The sequence below is a fragment of the Sitophilus oryzae genome, unplaced genomic scaffold, assembly GCF_002938485.1.
Source record: "Sitophilus oryzae breed Bouriz unplaced genomic scaffold, Soryzae_2.0 scaffold_1902_pilon_pilon, whole genome shotgun sequence".
In the NCBI taxonomy this organism is placed as follows: domain Eukaryota; kingdom Metazoa; phylum Arthropoda; class Insecta; order Coleoptera; family Curculionidae; genus Sitophilus; species Sitophilus oryzae.
The window spans coordinates 255,969-271,904 of record NW_022146616.1 but is presented as its reverse complement, the minus strand read 5'-3'; the positions used below and the strand labels follow the sequence as shown (position 1 = coordinate 271,904).

Here is a 15,936-nt window from a genome sequence, read left to right as displayed (position 1 = left end):
GGTTATGTTTATTTTTATTTGAGTGATCTTTGTGCTCTTTTGTAGTTTATTACAAGTCTTTAAAGTGTTATATAGAGTAAATATACTTATTAACGATGCCTGCAACGGCGCCTCCAGGACCAAGCACCGAAGCTCCACCGAAAAAACGAGTCAAAGATACGAAAAACTGCGGTTTATTGAAATGCTTTTCTGCCTTAGTAGATAGAAAACAAGTCAATTTAGAATTAGATGTTTTAATATTAATGCTTAAGAAGGAATTACACATTAAAGTAGACAGTCTCGACCCCCAACTATCCGCTATTTTACCGTACATTTTGGTGTTTTATATAAAGAACTGGCCAGGATGGCAGAGAAGTGTTGAATACTATTCAGGAAAAATGGCTTTTAAAGTTTGGTACGAAAAGTTCTATAAGTTTATTACAATAAAATTGAACGAAACGATCAATATTCATTATAAAGAAGCTAAAGAGGGGATAGACAAGACGAAATCTGAAGAAGTGAAGAAAAATTACTTACTGAAAAAAATAACTTGTAAAAATACGCAGACCGATTATTCAGCACCGAAAGTTTTGTCACCTTTTTCGATTAAAATAACAGCGAAACCGGTTTTGTTGAACACGTTGGTTTTTACTGATAATCAAGCAGGTTTGATATAGATTTTTAGTGAAATTTATAAACTATTTCGAACATATTTTAGGGGACATTGTTTTAAAACAACATAGCATATTGGAGTGGGATAAGAATGTAGTTGATAGCATTACCTTACAACAGATAATAACATGGCCTCATGTGGGAGTACATATGTATTCACCAGTGTTAGCCTTCTCGAGAAGAAACCTGCATGAGTTCACGAGACATATCAGTTTTGTTGGTACATCTTTACCGACAACTTACAGCTCATTTATAGAAGAAATCAAGATTATTAATCAAGGAGTGCCAAGGACTTGTTATACGGTTGATTACTTGAAGGCTTTGTCCAAAGAATTTATGGATGCTATTGGACATATTTATGTAAGATTTTTAAAATGTCTTTTTGAAACAAACAGTTGCTAAAATAATTTTTTTTTAGAAAAAACCTGCTGTGAAAGAAGCTTTTCAAACAGTTATCGATGAACTGTTGGCTGATGTGGCCGAAATAAATGTTCTTAAAGGGAATAAGGCAACAATTGCTTCAAACACTTCTGTCCTATTTAATATTGGTAGGAATACATATTTCAGGAATAAAAAGTTATCTAGAGGGTAAGTCATAGTATTAAAAATTTTTTTATTTCTTTGAAGTGAAACTTTTTTACACGTAGTTGGTTACGTTACGTTAGTTGGTAGTAAAAATTCAGGGTCATAACATGAGCTAGCATCAGGAAAAGTGATAACGGCAGTGTTGCCACAGCTACCCCATTCGCGGTAGATCTCTACCCCATTGTAAAAGAATTTAACTCGTTCTGGGTAACAATAGGTTTAAAAAATTTTCTCTTAAATAAATTTAAGCATTAACATTATTAAGGTGCTTCCAGGCCCTGCGCACTCTCCGCGAAACGTCAAACCACGAAATTAGTAGACTTCAAGACACCGTGCGCTAGTGTCGCCTGGCGGGAGAAAGCGACAGCCAATAAGAATTTTTCTGTTTTTTGATTGGTACCTGCTCAAAAGTGGGGCGACCGGCTGAATTTTAAAATTCTTCAGTTTATCCCCGTCGTCATTTGGGCTTGTTCGTGGTTCGATCTAAATTTTTGTAATTGTTACGAAGTGTTATTTTGTGGACTTTTTAAAAATGGTGTTATATTGCTGTGTGTTGGGCTGTAAATCCTCTAGTAGATTGTCGATTTTGCATAGTATGCCAATGGATAAAGAAGTAAGTGTACTTATGTTTTTGTTTTTGACCCGTTTAAAAATTCGTATATGTAGTATTTTTTTAGGGTTATGCAAGTCCAGGAGTTAACAGATCCTCTAAAAAAACTTGCATTTGAAGTATTTTAAAAAAATAAAGTAAAACATAAAGCCTTAAATAAAATTAAACAAGTCCCTTTATAAAGTTTAATTTTATATTGCTTTTGTTGATAAATATTGTTTATATTATAATGTAAAATGTCTGTATAATGTGTATGCCTATAACGTAAGGTACTAATCTATATAACGAATTATTTTTTATTCAAATGTTGAATGGATAATATTATAGTATTATTTGATGATTGTTAATAAAATTTTTGTGTTTCATATTGGTTTTTGTATTATTGTTCCGTATCTTATTAGAAATATTATATACATATTGCTTTTTTTCTAAACGTGAAAGAATTAATACTGTCTTTTTTTTAGTTTTCTGTAAAATAGAAGTTATATTTTACATCTTAATTAACATTTTAATCTTGTTAGTAAATTAAATACACATGGGTCCGCCAACGATAAAGCTCATTATTTTATTTGTTTTGAGATTTATTAAAAAAATAGAAAAATTATAGAGAAGGTTAAGATACACATTTTAAAATTGTTATAGAGTATACAGGGTGGTTCAAAATAGTGTGACGGATATAACACATGGTTTTTTAAATTTAGTACCCTATTTTTTATTTTTAGATTCTGCGTCAAATTTTATGACTTTTTTATGTATAATGTTAGATACCTAAAACTAATAGTTTTTGTAATGCGTATTTCATTTTGTTTAAACAAAGGTTTTTTTAATTACAGTATTGTTAAAAATTGTCAGTCATGTTTCTGAAGTTGTAAACATATCTGAGTTAGATGCTACAGGGTGTTTAACATATATTTATGAATTTTGACTATTTAAAATTAAATATGTAATCTCGAATTTTTTAAATGGTACATCGTATGTATTATTATTTTTTCTTCTGATAGAATTGATATCAGAATTTGCGTCACTGATAATTTTTACCATACTGAAGTCTAATATTTCTTTAAACAAATTGAATTATTAAGATATATAATATATTATGCAAAAGAGTTACCGAATTGTACGTAAAATCTAAAAATAAAATAAAAAATAGGGTATTCCCATTAAAGAATATGTTATATCCATAATACTTTTTAGAAGTACCCTGTATACTCTACATTAATTTTAAAATGTGCTTCTTAACCTTCCCTATAACTTTTCTATTTAACATTTTGTTCTAAAAAACGTTACAAAACATATTTTGTAAAAGACGTCGTATCGCGAAACAAATGAAGAGTAAAGGGGGAAAACAACCAAAAGGGAAAAAAAACGATGATGAATAAAATACGACGAACCAAATACCATATAAAAGACACAAAAAATTATTATTGTATGCGTTAGTATTTGGCCATCGTTTGTTATATTCAATTACAATTTAATGTGTTTGGGTTCTTTTTACTATGATCTAATTCGCTTGTCTAGTGGCAGGCTTGCGTCAAAAAATTGATAGAAAATGTCTCGCTCTCGTCTCGCGCTTGCCTTGCTCTCGTCTCCCCAAGTAGCATTTGGACGTTATCTAATGTCGGGTATACGTCGCGTTCAATAAACCCGACGTCGGGTACCAACGTCGGTTCGACCGCCTGACGACCCTTATTTGCACCTAAATGGGGAATACAGATTCGGGTCGCCTCGACGTCGGTATCTGACCTAATAGGGAATGTAATTCTACCAATTATCAACGTCATATTACGTTGGATTTTAGTCACTTAAAATTCGTCGCTAAGCACTGACGTTACGTTTGGTTTCATATTCGCTACCAAGAATACATAAAAACCTAACCAAACTACATAATTACAAATTGATTCATAATCACTCCTCGAATGGAACTATAAGTGCCTACCTAATTTCATATTATAATAATTCTGAATCATTAATCCAGACATCAGTTTTGTCAACGGAAGTCACTTTTTTGATATATCTGATTAAAATACTCCGGAAAACAACGAGCGCCTTCAAAAGTAGGTAATGAGTAGGATTTATGAAATAAAAATATCTATAAAAAAGTAACTTGCAAAATATATTTTTTATTTTCTAGCTGGTTTAATCATAAAATTGTACTGTGGTTCCCCCCAAACTCAACCTTCTCAATATTATTCTACTAGAAATCGGAATGTGAATATAAATTTTAAAAACAAAAAATGATTTTAAAATGGCTGACAATCGGATACCTGTTAAGAATGGCGGATTTCTGTGTCCGACTTAATATGAACTACCAATATACCAATTCCGACCGGGTCTCCAACATTAGTCGTCTCACACGACCGAAGTCATCAAACCGGACGACCGGCAATCGTATTATGACGTATATAATTCCAACATACGCCACGTAACCTCACTTTGCGTATCAGTGATTTGTGGATTTGTGCAACTATATTTTAGTTTTTGTTTTCTCTTTAAAACAATGGGCAGCCACTTTTTTAAGATAGTATATACAAAATTTAAAAGAATTGGAACCAGTACCTCACATGTGGGGTCTGCTAGTTTCCTAAGCTAAAAAATGAAATTAAGGTGCACCAGTGTAATGCAGGATCTCTTCCGGATAAAATGCATTCGTGGGTGGAGGGAAGACATCACTACTACTATTATTATTTTGCAAAAGCCTCGACCTCTTTCTGTAAAATGTAGATGAATGTCTAAATAGAGATATTACAGAAGAAGAATACAGATACAGATACAATACAGATATAGAGAATGACGTAAATAGAGATACGTAAATTAGGTTAAATATATGAACATAAAATACAACAAAATATAATTGGACGTTACTTTAGGGATTATCAGTGAGACGTATCCTATTCGGACAACGGGTAGACGTCGGGCTAGTTCAAGTATAGGTACGTCGTGCAAGCCAACGTTGGAACGACGTTGGGAAATTAATAAAAATGGTACGTTGTTATTTTGTACGTCGACATATCGTTGGATTTACCGACTCGGATCCAACGACGTCGCTTTTAATAGGAAAGCGACGTCACCAGTCGTATCACCAGCACCCGACCTAAAGTTGCACAAAGTCTGACGTCGCTTCAGGTTAGATTTAGTTCGAAGTCAGATAGATGCTACTTGGGTCGCGCTCGACTCATCAGGTCTGGACGCACCTGCATAAAAGTGTGTATTTTGGGTGGTATTCCACAAAATTTGTAGGTTATTGACGAAACAGAAAATGTACATATTACAGAAATAAATTGAAAATAATATTTATATTAAAACAGCGTAATATTATGTCACTTTTTCAAACATGTCCTTTAAATCCTTCAATTTAATAGCTGTTAGTAAGAAGTTTTACACCAAATATGCCCACTATGTTGGGTCAAAAAAATCGACTATTTTTTTACTTTATCTGAAAAAAAGATTGGTAATCTAAAAAAAATCTCTCCTAGTATAACCTCTTAATTTTAATAGGAATAGAGCCTTTTAGTTCTCTATTTTTCCTTATTATTAGAAAGATAAATATGAATTTTTCTTTCTAATAATAAGGCAAAAATAGAGAACTGAAAGGCTTGGAGAGAATTTCTGTGAGATGTCTACCAACCTTTTTTTCAGAGTATAAAGTGAAAAAAAAATAGTCGACTTTTTTGACCCACCCTAATGCGCACATAGTGCACACACTTTTTTTTTTATTAAAATATCCTCAAAAGCGCCTCACAGAAATCACGACCCGAAACTTTTTTAGAACTCCGTCAAGAGACGACATCAGTTTCACCGAAGTAATCATGCCCAAGATGGAGACCAGCCTGGTTAACGTGTCCCAAATCGATACTTTCCGAGAATATATCGAAAAATTAAAGAAATTCGACGGCCCGAAGCCCAACTTGCCCGACCATCACTTGCCGTCCATCACTTTTAGCTGCAGTTACTGCAAGGAGAATTTCGAACACGGCGGCGCTCTGGCCAAACATCTCAAAGAGGAACACAAGATGGAGCAGGCCGTTTTGTGTACGACCTGTAAAGAGTCCTATCCTGTGTTTCAACTGACTCGCAATAGATGGGGCCACAAATGTAGAGCTAAAAATTAGGCACTCACAAAGGGAAGGTGAGGTGATCATATTAAAATTTGATATGGAGATTTTTGGGAACACTGAACTGGGGTTACTCTGTATATGATCATATCAAATATTTTTTTAGTCACGTGATTAAGCTTAAACGGCACAGCGTTGCCCACTTTTGGATATTTTCTTGTAATCAAAATATTTCAAAATATTTTAATAAACAAAAATAAATTAATTATAAATACCGGGTGTTGCATCGTCGGACGGGACATAGGAAATCCCATGTAAATTTTAATGGGGTCAATTATTGGCTTCCCTAATTATTTTAGAGAATAATTCTATTTAGGTTTATTGAAGAGCACTAAACCCCACATTCAAAAGAATAACTTTAGATATTTTTGATTAGCTCGTTAACGAGTTATCGCCGATTTCTTTTTAAATAAGTCTTTTTTCTTATGGCCCTGTACTTACTTATGAGCACCAGTCAAGGTAAAAGATAACTGTCAAATGAAATTGTCATTTCAGAAATTTACCTATTTAGTGCTTTATTATTATTGAAAACTCATTCCTACATCGGAAATCTTAAAGATGTATTTATAAATACAAATTAATATGAATTAAAGTAAAATAAAGTAATCAATTACAAGGGTGCTATAAATAATAGCTTCATAATCTTCAGTAATTTTGGATTTTTTTTATTAGAACCATTTTCCCCTATCTGCTAAAAAGTAAAGTGGTGGGGGAAGGTTAGATCTCTTTATTTAAATGTTAATAACTCCGGACTGGACGACCAGAATCCAACAAACGAGGGCTCGTTTCAAAGAGAGCGCTTACTCTATATTATACCATAAAAATAATAATAATAATAAGATTTTGAACGTAGACGCTAGGGCGCTTTCTTTACAATTTAAAAAACATAACGTGTTTTTTTTCAAAAACATTAAATACAATAGTATGTTTTATTTTAGCTGATAGTAAAGTAGTTTTTCAAACCAAAGATATTACCAAAATTATAATAAATACCAAATAAGCCCTTAATTGCCTTATTTTTACAATACAGTATCAGTAGCCGTCTTGATTAGGCCCATTCTAACAAAAAAATAAGATAAAAACAGTTAATTTTAAAATCGACGAAATACCAGAATACCATAATACCGGATGTATTAATATCTAATAATTAAGATATTAATAAACGATGATTCAGTGAAGTCATGGTAGGCTTTGGAAAAAAGTTGCTTTTCGCATAATAGTATAAACGTCAAATTGTTATTAGATCAACATTTTGATATTCTTAGCAGCGTTTTTTTATCTTTTAAATGCTTTTTCAAAATGCCTTTATTATTTGAAGTAGTTGAAGTTGTTGGCATTTTGAAAAAGCAATCAAAAGATAAAAAAATGCTGCTAAGACTATCAAAATGTTGATCTAATAACAATTTGACGTTTATACTATTACGTCAAAAGCAACTTTTTTCCAAAGCCTTCCATGACTTCACTGAATCATCGTTTCTTGTTCACTATTATTAATATCTTAATTATTAGATATTAATACATTTGGTATTATGATATTCTGGTATATCGTCGATTTTAAAATAAACTAACTGTTTCTATTTTATTTTTAGGTTAGAATGGGCATAATCAAGAGGGCTACTGATACCGTGTTGTAAAAATAAGGTAATTAAGGGGCATATTTTTTGGTATTTATTATAATTTTGCTAATATCTTCGGTTTGAAAGAAGATATCAAGATGCGGTTTTCGCTGACTTTTTAAGCTTTTACCCTTTACTATCAGCTAAAATTACATATACTATTGCATTTAATTTTTTTGAAAAAACGCGCAATGTTTGTTAAATTGTAAGACAACGCCTTCTAGCGTCTACGTTCAAAAGCTTATTTTTATTGTTTATATGGTACAATATAGAGTAAGACACGCTCTTTTAAACGAGCCCTTGCTTGTTGGATTCCGATCATCCAGTCCAGAGTTACTAATATTCAAATAAAAACAGATCTAACCTTCCCCCACCACTTTATTTTGGTAGATAGGGGAAAATGGCTCTAACAAAAAATATTCAAAATTTACTGAAGATTATGGAGCTTGTTATTTTTTTACTGTTAGTACACTTTATCAAGGCAAAATTATGTAAAAACTCCATTTTCTTATTTTTTGTTGCAGTTGCGCCCCCTAGCGGTCGTTCTACAAACTTGAAAATAATTTGCAGCAATTTCCCATAGCCTCTTTAGTGATAAATATTTTTTTCTGCAGCCGCTACGGCTAATACTTTCCGAGGTACAGCCGAAAGCTATTCTTAGTGGGACACCCTGTACAGGGTGAGTCAACGATAGAGTAAAGTCCATTATCTCATTTGTTTCAAGGTTTACAAAAAAATGTTTAATATAAAAGTTATAGGGATGGTTAAGATACACATTTTAAAATTATTATAGAGTATACAAGGTGCTTCAAAAAAGTGTGGCGGCTATAACATATGTTTTTTTTTAATGCAATACCCTATTTTTTATTTTATTTTTAGATTCTGCATAAAACTTTTTTCTATATATTATTATATACCTAAAATTATTAGTTTTTGTAATATTTCAATTTAATTAAACAAATGTTAAATTGCAGTGTGGTAAAAAATTGTCAGTGGTGCCATTGTTTTTGAAGTTGGAGTGCCAAAATTTGGTAGGAGAGTTTTATAGAGATGAAAAAAAAGATATATGTAAAGATATTTTAGTTAAATGATACAGGGTGTTCAAAATATATTTATGAATTTCAACTACTTAAAATTAAAAAATCCCCTATATATTATCATTTTTTCTGATAGATTTGACAAAACTCTTCAACTTTTATTAAGTATGTCATATCCCTATTTTTAATAGTTTGCAATTTATTCCCATTTTTTCTATTTTTACCCATATTTTTAATACAATTACCCTATAAAATCATAGTTGCCATGACAAAACAAAACTATTTATTACTTACCTTTAACAAGTAGCTTCATAATTAGTTACAATTGCTGGTATTAGTTAAAATGAATTAACTTTACTCAAATAAACTAAATCGCAGTAGTGAATTTCTTGGTGTATTTCTATATTATGAAAGATGACACTTGGGATTTTTGTCGGAAGCGAATAGCCACAGATTCGGGTAATATTAGATTGCCTAATTGCTAAAGACTACTGATATATGAATTTTCTTCGACATACAGTATAGTTTTTTTCTCGTAGTAATTTGATTTATAATTCGTTTGGTAAAGCCAATATTACTACTGCCACGAAACCGTCCCATTACACACTGAAGATGTTTTCTTGATAATATACATCTATCCTTATAGTAGTTAGCAAAGTACTATATAATAAATAGTACTGAACCAAAAAATGTGGTTTTCTAAGCTTGTCCGTGTATATCATTCACATTGACTAATTCATTTCAAGAAAATCTGTTATCTCTACCATTTATACTTATTACAACAAATTAAACTGAAATTCAAATTTTGCACTTAACTTGCTTAACAGACATGAAATTGTCATAATTATTACTTTTGTCATGGAACTATGATGTTATAGCGCAATTGTATTAAAAATATGGGTAAAAATAGAAAAAATTGGAATAAATCGCAAACTAATAAAAATAGGTATATGACATTCTTAATAAAAGTTGAAGAGTTTGGTAAAATCTATCAGAAAAAATGATAATATATAGGATGTACCATTTAAAAAATTTGAAATTCCTTAATTTTAAGTAGTTCAAATTCCTAAATATATTTTGAACACCCTGTAACATCTAACTAAAATATCTTTACATAGGTCTTTTTCTATATCTCTATAAAATTCTCCTACCAAATTTTAGTTGTCCAACTTCAGAATCAATGCTATCATTGACAATTTTTTAACCCACTGCAATCTAACATTTGTTTAAACAAATTTAAATATAACAAAAACTATTAATTTTAATTTTAGGTATATAACATTATATATAAAAAAGTAATGGAATTTTACGCAGAATCTAAAAATAAAATAAAAAATAGGGTGTTGCATTTAAAAAAACATATGTTATATTCGCCACACTTTTTTGAAGCACCCTGTATACTGTATAATAATTTTAAAACGTGTATCCTAACCATCTCTATAACTTTTATATTTAATATTTTTTTGTAAACCTCGAAACAAATGAGATAATGGACTTTACTCTATCGTTGACTCACCCTGTACACTTCACTTTAGAAGAGGTTCTAAAAAACAATGTTTGACTGCAAGGTCTGCTAGTAAACATGTTTAAGCTTAAAGTTATCACAGCACAATTCATTTAAACGAAAAACTCGTAGTACAAAACTAAAGTGCCAAAACTAATGACCATTTAAAAAAATACAACTTTGATATTTTTTACTTATTTGGGACACTCTGTATCTTGTAAAATTATTTTTAAATTGTACCTCTAATAGTCCTTCATCGAACCCAAAACTTACAATTTGTAAAAATCTCATCGTTTAGCTACAATACTCCGTGTCGTATGTGGTGAACAATCCTGTATATTTATAATTAATTTATTTTTGTTTCCTAAAATATTTTGATTAAAAGAAAATATGCAAAAGTTGGCAGCGCTGTGCCGGCCAAGCTTAATCACGTGACTAAAAGTTCATTTGATAAGAATTTTATTATACAGGGTGTTTCAAAAAACATGTGCCATCTCTCGTGGGGAGATTCATCACATAAAAATAAAATTTATTTGTCATATGAACATAGGTCTGATTCTGCTTTATTTCGTAGCTACAGGGTGTTAAAGTCTTATTATTTTTTCGATTTATTATAATTTTCTTCCAAGTACTTTTAGCGTTTTGAATGAAATTTTGAGGTTAAAAGTTACTATAACTCCTACATACTTTAATGCTAAAAGAGTGTCGATAAACTCATCAGGGACGTGCATATGGGTTATCAGTGATATATTTAAAAAAAACATGTGCGCCACTGAAAAAAAGAAATATAAAAAGAAAATTGTAATAAATCGAAAAAATATTAACACTTTAACACCCTGTAGCTACGAAACAAAGCAGAATCGGACCTATACTGATACGAAAAATAAATTTTATTTTTACGGGATGAATCTCCCCACGAATTTTTTGAAACACCCTGTATATCTTTATTACAGGCGCCAATAAGGATTATAATATTTCGCTGTTTCTACATAATCACTCTGTGGGCAATAATAGAAAATAGTTATACCATAAATATTATGCTTTGATATAAATCATGTTATAACAGTATATTATTATAATACAATTTTTATACTAAGATTTTTGTAAATTTGATATTATAAAATAGGAGTTTTATTGCAACTTTTATATTAGTTGCTCTTTTTATAAACGTTTAACAAAAAAGTTAAGTTTGAATGGTTTTGGAATATTTGATTTTCTATGTTAAATTTTATGATTTGATGCCAAAATAGGTAGATGATAATAACTTTTATGTTAGGTTTAGATGTTAGTTATTTTTTACTTTAAAAGCACATATATCTCAATATATTTTTGTTAAATTGACTTTTAGCAGTTTTTAAGGTACTCTATAATTTTTTAAAATATTTTACAATATTGTGGTTTAGTTCATTTTGTGTTATTTACTAGCTTCGGATATAAGAAAGATCTGATGTAGTATCATAAATCTATATAAATAAGAATTTTTATCTAATAAAATTGTGGTTTTATTTATATTTATACTATACAGGGTGGCGCCTCTCATACGCCGCGGAGGCTCCAAGGAGAACGACAGTTTTTATTGAAATTAAATTTTGTGAGCATATGTAGGTTAATTCAGAGCACTTTTTAAAAATATAGAGAATTCTACAGGGTGTCCCCAAAAAAAGTTACATATCAAAGTTGTGTTTTTTGTAATGGAACACCCTATATATTAATTGATTTTCGGATTCTGGGAGAAAAATAAAGGTGAGTTTCATAAGAGAAGTATATGACTAAAATGTAAGGATTTTGACATATTTAACATTTTCTAGAAATAAAGAACAATTTTAAAATTACAATAAAAGCTACCTGAATTGGAATTTTCCCGGTATAACATAATATGTAGTTAAATTAACTATTGCATTTTAAATCAAATTAAAATTTGATCCAAAAAGTTAAACAGGGCGAGACAAAATTAATATTGAACATTGGTCACCTTTAAAAGCATGTAACTTTTTTATTTTAAATAGAACACCCAGTATATTATTCCGATATTCAATGGAGAATTCATGTCTCTTCAAAATACTATTAAGGTTGCCTACCCCTCAAACAGATTTTACTAGATATTTTCATTTACATGATTTGATCGGAGAAGATCTATATTATTTCATAAAATCTAGGGTGGCTGTGATCTGGCTGACGTTACTTCAACATAGCTATCTAATTAGTCCAACTTTAACACCTAGTCATCATTTTGTGTCAGTTAAAACAAAACGTTTCTCAGAAATTTGCCGAAAACGCAGACTTATCCTATACATCAGAGAGAATTGATATGATTCTATTAGTTGGTAAATGCAGTGTGCATTCGCCATTTAATAGAATACCTAAATACTCCTGACTTTATCTAATCTGGTTTTTTTATAGGGATATGTTAAAGACAGTGTTTACAAAACTCGATCATCTATTGTCGATAACATGAGAGAAGCTGCTTTTCGAGGCAGAACTCCACGTATATGCCTTTTAAAATGAAAAGGTCCTGTTGAAAAGACAATCATTTTATGCAGTTAACAGGAAATGAAGCATGTTGAGCATTTGATTTCATCTAGCTAATTTTTGTCACATAATTATAAGTTTATATCTAGTTTTAATTCTGTTTTAAATAAAATATGTTTTTAACGTGTATCTTTTTATTACCGTTGAGTATTTTACTCTAGAATCTTTAATTTTCGTTAAATTAACAAAATGTATATCACACAGCCACCTAGATTTTTTCAAATACTAAAGATCTAGTGACGCAAAATCATAAAAATTAAAATATCTAAGAAAATCTTTGTCTGAGGGGTAGGCAACCTTAATAATATTTTGAAGATATATAAATTCCCCACTGAATACCGGAAAAATATACTGGGTGTTGCATTTAAAATAAAGGAGTAACTTGCTTTTAAAAGTGACTAATATGCCATATTAATTTTGTCTCACCCTGTATAACTTTTCGGGTCAAATTTCAATTTGGTTTAACATATAATGGTTACTGTAATTAAATATCAGGCTATACAGGGTCAACTAAAATTTAAGTAGCTGTTATGGAAATTTAAAATTTACTCTTCATTTTCACAAAATGTGAAATATGTCAAAATCCTTAGATTTTAGGTATATGCTTCTTTAATAAAACTCACCTTTATTTTTTTCCTAGAATCCGAAAATCAATTAATATATATAGGGTGTTCCATTAGAAAAAACACAACTTTGATGTGTAACTTTTTTTGGGAACACCCTGTATAGTTCTATATATTTTTATAAAATGCTTTCAGTTGACCTACATATGCCGCCAAAATTTAATTTCGATATAAACTACCGTTCTCCTTGAAACTTCCGCGGCGTATGAGAGGCGCCACCCTGTATAACCAAACTACCATTATGATCGAAAAATTATGGTAGGTATTGGATTATGCAGTGAAGGGCTCATATACTATACAGGGTGAGTTAAATAAGTGCAAATATTTATAGGGGTAGTATATTTCGACCCCAGAAACACGTATATGAGGGATGGAAATACAGGAAAAATCCGGTGGCTCTCAAAATTTTTTAAAAATACATATACTTATATTTTTTTAAATTTTCAAACTTGAATAACTCGGTTATTTTGGACTTATTTAAAAAACGGTAAAGAGAAAATATGTTTTTTATCGAGGTCTCCCAGCTCCGAAAATATTTGCACTTGTTTAAGACTCACCCTGTATACCGGGTGCGTCTGAAAAGTGGCTCACCCCTATAACTTTTTTATTTATAAACCAAACCAAACTATAACTTTTTTATTTTTTTCAGATAAAGAAACGAGATTTGGTATGTTAGTGTATGACATAAATTAGGATTGATTGACGTGTTCAATTGTTTTTGGTCATATGTCAACTTTTGAGATTCTCGCTCAATAAAAAGTCGTATTTTAAAATTCAGTCTAGAGTGCCATGGATATGTTAAAAACACTAATTCTTAATCAAGGAGCCTTGGAAAAATAGATTTAATCGTCTAATGTTTTTAGTATCCTGTCTTGGTCAGTTAGTGTGCGAACACAGTGCAAGCAGGTTTGCCGCTTACTGGTAGTCAGCGCCAATCTGGGCACCTATTCTTGACATCGTTCGCAACTTTGCGTATACGCATCACGTGTATTGTTATAAACAGGGTATCCCAGAAATAAGTGCAAGTATTTTAAAGGGTGGTAGATCTCGATAAAAGAAACATATTTTCTCTTTATCGTTTTTCAAATAAGTCCAAAATAACGGAGTTATTTTACTTTGAAAATTTCCAAAAAAAATGATTTTTTGCTCAAATTTTGAGAACCTTCTTCATGTGCCTTCTCCTCATCGGAGGTTGGCGACCATCAATTGGAATTCCTCCCTGTCTTGAGCCAAACGGATAATTGCACTTGCCTCTCCTATATTAAACCATGGCACTGGCGCAAATTCCGCATGCAGGAAAACCGTTTACGCCCGATGCCTCGTCGTCCTTCAATCTTTCCCTCAACGATCAGCTGTAGGAAACTATATTTGTTATTTCGAAAAATATGACCAAAATATGCTGCTTTTCGTCGTTTTATTGTAGTCAATAGTTCTTGGTCCTTACATATTCTTTCCAATACTTCGAGATTTGTTTGAGAACCACTGGATCTTTTCTGGATTTTCTTTCTTATAAATTTAATCTACTACCTATGTTGCCATATTATCAAGAAATTATTTTTTTAAATAAAAACTAAAAAAAATTGCAAAAAAATTCCAAAAATATTTTCAAAAAATTCCGAATTTTCAAAAAAAAATATTTAGAAAAAAACCTCATAGGCGTGTTTCTGGGGTTGAACTATACTACCAGTTAAGTTAAAATACTTGCACGTATTTCTGGGACACCCTGTATATGGTTACATAGTAGCGCCGCGCCGCGCCGCCTCGCGCTTATAACCTTGAAAAATTAAAGCGTGTTATCAAATCGGCTAGTTCACAGTGAAAGCAGGTAGGAGCCGTCAACCAGCGTTCATCGGCGTTCTCGCTTTTACCGGAACGAAAATTTATTTATTTCTGCTTTTGCAGGCGCCGACGGCGCACAGAGGGTATTAAGAACTAAAAGTTGGCCAAAATTATGTTTTATGATTTTTTTGCTTTTTTGCTAGTAATATTAATTATTAGAGGAGAGGGTGCTAATATGGAACCTCATTTTGTTTTTCCTACACAATATTTTTTCCTCTATTCTGAAACCCTTTCCACCGATCAAATAGGGCCATTCTGTGCAAAACCAAGCAATTGGATGAGGATGCTAGAACAAGAAAGTAATTTGTATATTATAGACGATATTTGAGCGAGGATGGGTGTTATAGGGTAAAGACTATTTCCTTTAAGAATCTATTTAAATCAATGTTTTTTTTGGCAGTGGCAAATATTGGCAAGATTTTTGTACATATTCCAAAGCTGGAGACTTTAAGCATTGAACGGATACTAATTTCCATGCGGAATATTGCCGAATAGTCTTACACCTTATAAAAATGCCTCTGATTTTTTAAATATAAAACATTATAAAGAAATAAATAGAAGGAAACGTTTCAAAATAAAAATATGGCATAAAACAGAACAGAGCAAACAAACAAAGCTGGCTCTGTATCCATCATGACTCTTATTATGAACAATTTGCAAAAAAAGCACTACAAACAATTCCAGTATTTTTATAATCTTAGAAATATTCAGAATACACTCAAGATAATTCATAATTTTAACTGAAATATATTATTTATTTGATAGTCAACTTACGACTTAAAAAAGCTAATAACTAATAAACGTGCTTACATTTAGTATTTATAGATTTG

General features: G+C 31.0%; 1 protein-coding gene across 2 annotated transcripts; it reads left to right on the top strand.

Annotated features, from left to right (window-relative positions):
* LOC115883437 lies at window positions 1-11,647 on the top strand. Of its 2 annotated transcripts, XM_030901801.1 has the most exons (5): window positions 1-645; window positions 698-1,011; window positions 1,070-1,239; window positions 5,613-5,972; window positions 11,069-11,647. In XM_030901801.1, the coding sequence occupies exons 1-4, from the start codon at window positions 96-98 to the stop codon at window positions 5,953-5,955; spliced, it is 1,377 nt and encodes a 458-aa protein (XP_030757661.1). In that variant the 5' UTR covers window positions 1-95; the 3' UTR covers window positions 5,956-5,972; window positions 11,069-11,647. The 2 variants fall into 2 exon arrangements, with proteins under 2 accessions (XP_030757661.1, XP_030757660.1); XM_030901800.1 differs by lacking the exon at window positions 11,069-11,647 and having other exon boundaries at window positions 5,613-6,117.
* The last annotated feature ends 4,289 nt before the right edge of the window (window positions 11,648-15,936 follow it).

Bases quoted from the DNA above. Each gene is read 5' to 3' on its own strand.
- LOC115883437 (XM_030901801.1), top strand. From the start codon at position 96: ATGCCTGCAACGGCGCCTCCAGGACCAAGCACCGAAGCTCCACCGAAA. The intron at 646-697 runs GTTTGATATAGA...AACATATTTTAG, and splicing joins TTTTACTGATAATCAAGCAG to GGGACATTGTTTTAAAACAA. The intron at 1,240-5,612 runs GTAAGTCATAGT...AAACTTTTTTAG, and splicing joins AATAAAAAGTTATCTAGAGG to AACTCCGTCAAGAGACGACA.